Here is a 7,515-nt window from a genome sequence, read left to right as displayed (position 1 = left end):
TTCAACTGATATTTTGTTATTTCAATTTCTGCGGGGGCTCGGACATCGACCTTAGGTTGGTTTAAGGTTTATGGTAGGGTAGGGACGTCCCAAGGATCTTTAGTTGGGAAAAACATATTTACCTCCTGAATTAAGGAGGAAGTTATTTTAACCTGAGCCGTGGTGCACCGGTTTCTACTAAAAAGCACAGCCACAATGTCAAAATCGGCTATATCGTAAAAATGTATGGAAACAAAAACGTGATTTTGGTCTTAATTTAATATATATTAGCTGTGTGGTTAGGTTTAAAATGAGAGTTTAACAACATAAAATGTAGAAATAGGCGGGGTTAATATTACTTTGTGGCTGTGTTAACTAGTGACGACACCGTGCCCCCGGTTTTTGTCCGCAACGATGGACAGTGAACGGGCAAAAACGGTGAGGGAGGAGCGCCCTTCTCAAATCGAACAGTAATCTGCACCGCTCGGTCATATTGTCAACAAGGCAGCATAGTGCATCGTTCAAAAACATCTCTTTAACATAAAATATATGTTTGAATTTTTCAAACTAGTTTTCATTGGAAAGGCAGATATAGCGTTTTTATAAAAAGCAATCACTTTTGCATGTGAAAACACATAATCATATTAATTACTCCACGTGCTTAATCTAGCCTAGCCCAAAACTATGTCACTCGGGGTTTTTATGTGCCGATTTCGCCGTGAGTTTTGAACGGGGACCTGGATTTTGCCTGAGAGATAAAAGATAGCCCGGTTCCAAAACAAATGCAATCACTTTTCACCCAGTGCAAACTACCCACCGGGGTAACCCGGGTTTGATAATCGTATCCCCTCGTTGGATTGTTTCTGGGAGTGGTCACCGACCCATTTTCAAAGATCTATACATCTGGCTAAACAATCCTCCAATGCAAACATCCCTACTGTAGTTACCAGGTAGCCTGTCCACGTTGGCATATCGCCACTACTACAGTAGATGGCAATAATACGCAGAGGAACATTATAGTTAGCACGCTAGAAGAAGACATGGACCTAGCTAGCCTGTGGACTCTAATCTGCATTGTTGTATGAATAATTGAAAGACAACTTGGAATGTGTTCTTGAGATCTCCTTTGAAATATTCATAATGATGCTCCAGCTATTGGTAGATCGGATTCGCGTTAGCGCGGAAATATCTTCTTGTCTTTGTTCAATACTTTTAAACGCAACATAGCTGATAAGGCTTGTTGTTTACTTCTAGTAACTTGTCACTGTTGATCTGGCTAGCAAACTAGGCCACCTAATTGACAACACAACTTGCTAACCGACCAGTTAGCCTTGTGCGTTGTAGATACATCAGGTACGTTTCTGTAATACAATACATTAGCAAGCTATTTCATTCGTTATCTTCCCGGTCACAAGCTATGGGTTGCTACTAGTTGTTGTGTGGGTAGCTGGCTAGTTTAGCTTTCTAGCTATCTACCACAGCAACTGTTGCAATCACAACAATGTAATGATAGGTTAGCTGAACACAGTGCCTGAGGTTGTTAGGTTATTGTTGCCAGACCTGAGGACAGGACCTGTGTTCCGAATTCATGCTTTTGACATGTATGAACAACTGTTACGCGAGTGTTCCTGGTCTGAACCTTAATAATAACTTTCAGAAATGGTTACTCATCAACAAAAGTGACCTGCTATTGTATACCCCTGCATAATGAAGTTCATATAAATTACAATAGATCCATCCATTTCATGTTGCAGATGATTTTGTTTTGTGTGTAGTGTGCAGGGGAGAGATGGGCACCCAGGGCAGCCGGTTACATACCTCCTCCCAGGATCCTGAGGAAGCAGTTGAGACTACATGTGCCAGTGGCAAGCATGGATGTGAATGCAGAAAGAGGAAACGGACTGCACACTGCGACTGCGACAGTGAGCCTGATGAAGAAGACGCCTTATTGGACACACCACGGAGGTGAGAAGAGTCACACACATCACACTGGAAATACACACAATTTCATAAACCAACAGACACAGCAGGCCGGAGTAAGAGACAAACACACTTATAGAACAGGTGAGGTATTCACATATCTTTCATGTCTTTCATATGGCCAGCCTGTGTCTAACCTTGGCCTGCGTTGTTCTGGTTTGTTTTGGAACTGTAACAGGAAGAAGCTGAAAAGCACATCTAAGTACATCTATCAGACCTTGTTCCTGAACGGGGAGAACAGTGACATCCGCATCTGTGCCCTGGGGCAGGAGTGGAACCTGCACAAAGTGTACCTGTGCCAGGTTAGTGCATTGTTCTGTGTACACTACACACTTTATTAGGTCGTCATTGTAAATAAGAATTTGTTTTAAACTGACTTGCCTAGTTAAATAAAGGTTAAATAAAAATGATCTACAATGCCTCTGACTCATCCCCCCCATGATGTTCTTCTTTATGTAGTCAGGGTATTTCTCCAGCATGTTCAGCGGCTCCTGGAAGGAGTCCAACATGATGGTCATTCCATTAGAGATCCCAGACCAGAACATCGACACAGAGGGTGAGGACTTCAGTCACTGTCAGGAATAAAACACTACAAATTGCTTTGTTTATGTCACTGAACTCCTTTTTTGCAGTTACTATACACATTTATCTTGATTTTGTCCGTGTGTGTGTGTGTGTAGCTCTGCAGGTAGTGTTTGGATCTCTGTACCGGGATGATGTTCTGATCAAGCCCAGCAGGGTCGTCAGTATCCTAGCAGCAGCTTGTATGCTCCAACTGGTCAGTAGATTATCATCATATCACACTACAGGATCTTTACATGGAATGTTGAGATGATGGTGATATGTGTGAGTTGGAAGTTGAACTTGCTGGAATGCAATTTACGGAACGAGAATAGATAATCAAAGGCCATAATATGCCTGTGTGTCTTTGCAGGATGGTCTGATCCAGCAGTGTGGTGAGACCATGAAGGAGAACGTTGGTGTCAAAACTGTGTGTGTCTACTACTCCTCTGCCAGCATCTACGGCCTTGACTCTGTCATGAAGAAGTAAGCCCCATCATTACATTCCTATTGAGTAATATTATTTAATCGAATAATACAGTTGTTCTTATCACTCTACATGCATATGCTTGTGTGTCTCCTGCAGGTGTCTGGAATGGCTCCTCAATAACCTCATGACCCATCAGAATGTTGACCTCATGAAGGAGCTGGGGTGTGTATCTTCAATGTTTTTCTATTTTTCCATAGAATTTATACATACTCATAATAGTCAAAGTGTTGTGTGGTTGGTGTCAGTGAGCAGTGTGTGTTTCTGTGCTGTATTTGCAGAGTGGATGTGATCGAACTGCTGATCCAGTCGTCTGACCTATTCGTCATGCAGGTGGAGATGGACGTCTACACCGCTCTGAAAAAGGTACTACTGTAACTGCCTTTGGGACAGTTTCTAAAGGCTGTTTTTGTAGACCGTTGATTTATCTCCCCTTCCCTATCCCTTCTCTCTCATTCATACCCTCTCTTTGTAACTCTCTCCTCAGTGGATGTTCCTGCAGCTCAATCCATCCTGGGACGGTCCCATCAAGCAGCTGCTGGCTGATGCCGACGCCTGGCTTTGCAAATGCAGGACTGGTACGTTCTGTTCCACAGGGCATGTCCACAGCTAGCTACACACCTATCTGAACACAGGGCTGTAGAATATACACACAGACACTGACTGACCAGTCTTTTCTAATGGCTCTTATGTGCATGCTGTTGCAGAGATGGGAGAGGAGGAGCCCTTTTTAAAAGCAGAGGACGGCGCCCCCTTTACTCCTGTCTTTAGACATGTGCGCCTTCAATACATCATCAATGACTTGGCTTCCGCACGCATCCTGGAGAGAGACAACATTCTCCCACCCGGTAAGGGTGATGATTAGGATAGTGATTTATGTTTCACATTCACTTGTGACAGTTTTAGTAGTAATTTTTATTTCCTCTGTAAAACTCCTCATACCAGATTGGCTGACCTCCGTGTACAAGAGCCAGTGGTTTGCCATGCTACGGACAGAGCACGACAATGACAATGGGTGAGAACTGGAGCTCCAAACCAGCAACATCACTCCATGACAACATTCATTCTGTGATTTTCAGTGACTGAAAATATATTTTCGCTTGAATAGTAAGGCGTGTGTTGTTGTGTGTCTGTAGCCCACAGGATGCCAACAAGGAGGAGTTTGAGTCAAGTAGTATGCGATGTGGCAGGAAACTGACCAAAGATGGTGATGTGAGTCAGACTATTAGTCTCTGTGTAATAAGGACATCAATCACACTATAAGAACTTCAAACAAAACATCACAAAAGAGAATGTTTTAACTTTATATTCTCAGTACTGTTGGCGTTGGACAGGCTTCAACTTTGGCTTTGACCTGCTGGTGACCTACACCAACCGCTTCATAGTGTTCAAGAGGAATACACTGAGCCAGCCATGTGGGGGAGCTGTGAGTATGCAGCCTCGGAGGCATCTAGCATACCGGTTAGTGTTCCAATCTGCTGACACGACCTAGGCTGTGGTCAGCACAACACACATAGCTACAGATTTCAAATGTAGGCATTGCATTGTGTGTGGAGTAGTAATGATATAATTCTGTTCTGTATAACGGCCATGTTTTCTTTTATTTCACCTTTTATTTAACCAGGTAGGCTAGTTGAGAATAAGTTCTCATTTGCAACTGCGACCTGGCCAAGATAAAGCATAGCAATTCAGCACATACAACAACACAGAGTTACACATGGAATAAATCAAACATAGTCAATAATACAGTAGAACAAGAGAAAACAAAAAGTCTATATACAGTGAGTGCAAATGAGGTAAGATAAGGGAGTTGAGGCAATAAATAGGCCATGGTGGCGAAGTAATTATAATATAGCAATTAAACACTGGAATGGTAGCTGTGCAGAAGATGAATGTGCAAGTGGAGATACTGGGGTGCAAAGGAGCAAGATAAATACAGTACGGGGATGAGGTAGGTAGATAGATGGGCTGTTTACAGATGGGCTATGTACAGATGGGCTATGTGCAGTGATCTGTGAGCTGCTCTGACAGTTGGTGCTTAAAGCTACTGAGGGAGATATGAGTCTCCAGCTTCAGAGATGTTTGCAGTTCGTTCCAGTCATTGGCAGCAGAGAACTGGAAGGAAAGACGACCAAAGGAGGAATTGGCTTTGGGGGTGGCTTTGGGGGTGACCAGTGCTGCTATGGTGACCTGTGAGCTGAGATAAGGCGGGCCTTACCTAGCAGAGACTTGTAGATAACCTTTAGCCAGTGGGTTTGGCGACGAGTATGAAGCGAGGGCCAACCAACGAGAGCGTACAGGTCGCAATGGTGGGTAGTGTATGGGGCTTTGGTGACAAAATGGATGGCACTGTGATAGACTGCATCCAGTTTGTTGAGTATTTGATTTACCTGTGTTCTACCAGGCCTGACTAGCCCCTCACATCTCACTCAATGTTTCTCCCTCGCCCTGTTCAGGTTACGCCTGGCTTCCTTTGATAACAGTGGTAAGCTGGTGTGTAGTCGATCCACTGGTTACCAGCTACTCACCCTGGAGAAAGACCAGGTCAGTCCCACAGTATCCGGTCTGGAGTGTGAAGTTACTGCGTATTAACTCAGCTACTGCGTAGCAACTCAGCGGTGCATAAAAGCCCTGGTCTGCTTTAGAAAGCTTTTGTAAATTACGATCACCAGAACTGCCGTTTTGGGGGGGGGGTCGCGTCAGCAATATTGCGCGTTTCGAATACTTCCGACTTCATTACGCCATCAGGAGTTTTCCATAGGAAAACGTGGAATGACGTCAGCGCTATCTACTGGTTTTAATGTCTATTGGTCAGTCAGACCACACGTAATCCACATGTTCTGAAACTTTCCTCCCCTCTTGAAATTAACACATCACTATATAAGTATTGCTGTACGTTCTGTGCTCCCCCTATTTCTTATTCTCTCTTTTTTTATTTTCTTCCTACCAGGAGTATGTGGTGATGAACCTGGACAGTCGGCTGTTGTCCTTCCCCCTCTATGTGTGCTGTAACTTCCAGTACACATCTCCTCATATGGACCGCTGTCCTGATTCCCCTGAACCAGAGAGCAGCGCCCGCAGTGTATCCTGATGCCAGCTCCACACCCTCAGCCCAGTTCCCTTACCACTCCCCTTTATAATATAGGCTAATCCTATCCTTGCCCCACACCCGCATCTTCCATGGCCCCTCTCTGACATCCTGACCTCAAGCTGTGGCCCACAGCTTCTACCCCCCCAAACACAACCCTGGCATCTGCATGCTCTATAGCTCAGTCTAGTGTGTTTTGGGATACGTTGTTAGTTTAAAAAATATATTTTTAATTCTTCGGCTTTCATTTTATAATATAATTTTTTTATAACATTCATACATTTTTTGTATTATTTATTTAACATTTTTTTTAAAGAAAAAGTGAAGAAGAAAAAAACTTAACCTGCCAATAAATTGTCCACACCAGTGGGCTGTGGTGCTATCAGCAGCATGTGACCTTCTCTTGTCTCTCACAGGAGATGATCTGTTACTATTTCTGTACATCCATTACTATCCTAATTAAGAGTAAGTCGGCCACTATAGTAGTGTCCAAATTAGGTTTGAATTTCAAATACCCACGACTGAAAATGGTGCTGTTTTTGCTAGTGGAAATCCATTTTAAAGTTTGGTACGGATAGCCCTCCTACGTATTTCCATCTTAACAAACTTGCAAAGGGGGAAAGACGTAGGAGGACTATCCGTACCAAACTTTAAATTGTATTTACAGGCACTTGCATTTCATCCCATCCTTAATTGGTTTAGACATGAATCTTCTGCCCCCTGGCTGAGTATAAAGATACAAATTGTGTCTCCTATTGTCCTGGAAGAGGTGGTCTTACTGATACAGCCCTTAAACAATGTAAACTACGCTTTGGTCCTATTATTGCTCACACCATTTCTATTTGGTGGAAAATTTTAAGAAAACATTTTGGAATCAAAATGACATGCCCATACTCTCAAATTTCGCAATAATGCCTTGCGATCTGGAGGGCAGCCATTTGCATCCACCATTGGTCCAAATGTGGAATCCATACCCTTGCTGATATTATGGACAGTAATGGTTTGAGAACATTCCACGATTTGAAACAACATTACCAGGCAACTAATTTCCCATATTTACAACTTATGTCTTCTATGTTGGCCTATAGAGGCCCTTGGGGAAACCCTGCTACCAAACCATCCAATGATGGGATTTATTAATGATCTGGGCTCCCGAAAGGACTGATCTCTATGAACTCAGCAAAAGAAACTACATTTATTTTCAGCAAACTTAACGTGTAAATATTGGAATTAACATAAGAGTCAACTGAGACAAACTGAACAAGTTCCACAGACATGTAACTATCAGAAATTGAATAATGTGTCCCTGAACAAAGGGGGGGTCAAAATCAAAAGTAACAATCAGTATCTGGCGTGGCCACCAGCTGCATTAAGTACTGCAGTGCATCTCCTCCTCGTGGACTGCACCAGATTTGCCTGT

General features: G+C 43.2%; 1 protein-coding gene across 5 annotated transcripts; it reads left to right on the top strand.

Moving 5' to 3' along the window:
- The first annotated feature begins 442 nt into the window (after nt 1-442).
- Nucleotides 443-6,484, top strand: LOC109873965 (germ cell-less protein-like 1). 5 transcript variants are annotated; one of them, XM_020465690.2, is made up of 15 exons: nt 443-1,332; nt 1,755-1,944; nt 2,138-2,261; nt 2,419-2,515; nt 2,640-2,737; nt 2,894-3,006; nt 3,107-3,172; nt 3,289-3,373; nt 3,495-3,585; nt 3,715-3,855; nt 3,953-4,022; nt 4,144-4,219; nt 4,323-4,468; nt 5,464-5,551; nt 5,958-6,484. In XM_020465690.2, the coding sequence occupies exons 2-15, from the start codon at nt 1,769-1,771 to the stop codon at nt 6,096-6,098; spliced, it is 1,512 nt and encodes a 503-aa protein (XP_020321279.1). In that variant the 5' UTR covers nt 443-1,332; nt 1,755-1,768; the 3' UTR covers nt 6,099-6,484. The 5 variants fall into 5 exon arrangements, 4 of the variants coding, with proteins under 4 accessions (XP_020321279.1, XP_020321280.1, XP_020321281.1 ...); XM_020465691.2 differs by having other exon boundaries at nt 460-929; XR_004206203.1 differs by having other exon boundaries at nt 952-1,332; nt 4,323-4,433.
- The last annotated feature ends 1,031 nt before the right edge of the window (nt 6,485-7,515 follow it).

This window comes from Oncorhynchus kisutch, linkage group LG29 (assembly GCF_002021735.2).
Source record: "Oncorhynchus kisutch isolate 150728-3 linkage group LG29, Okis_V2, whole genome shotgun sequence".
In the NCBI taxonomy this organism is placed as follows: Eukaryota; Metazoa; Chordata; class Actinopteri; order Salmoniformes; family Salmonidae; genus Oncorhynchus; species Oncorhynchus kisutch.
The sequence above is the reverse complement of the archived record's forward strand: the minus strand, read 5'-3'. Positions and strand labels throughout refer to the sequence as shown.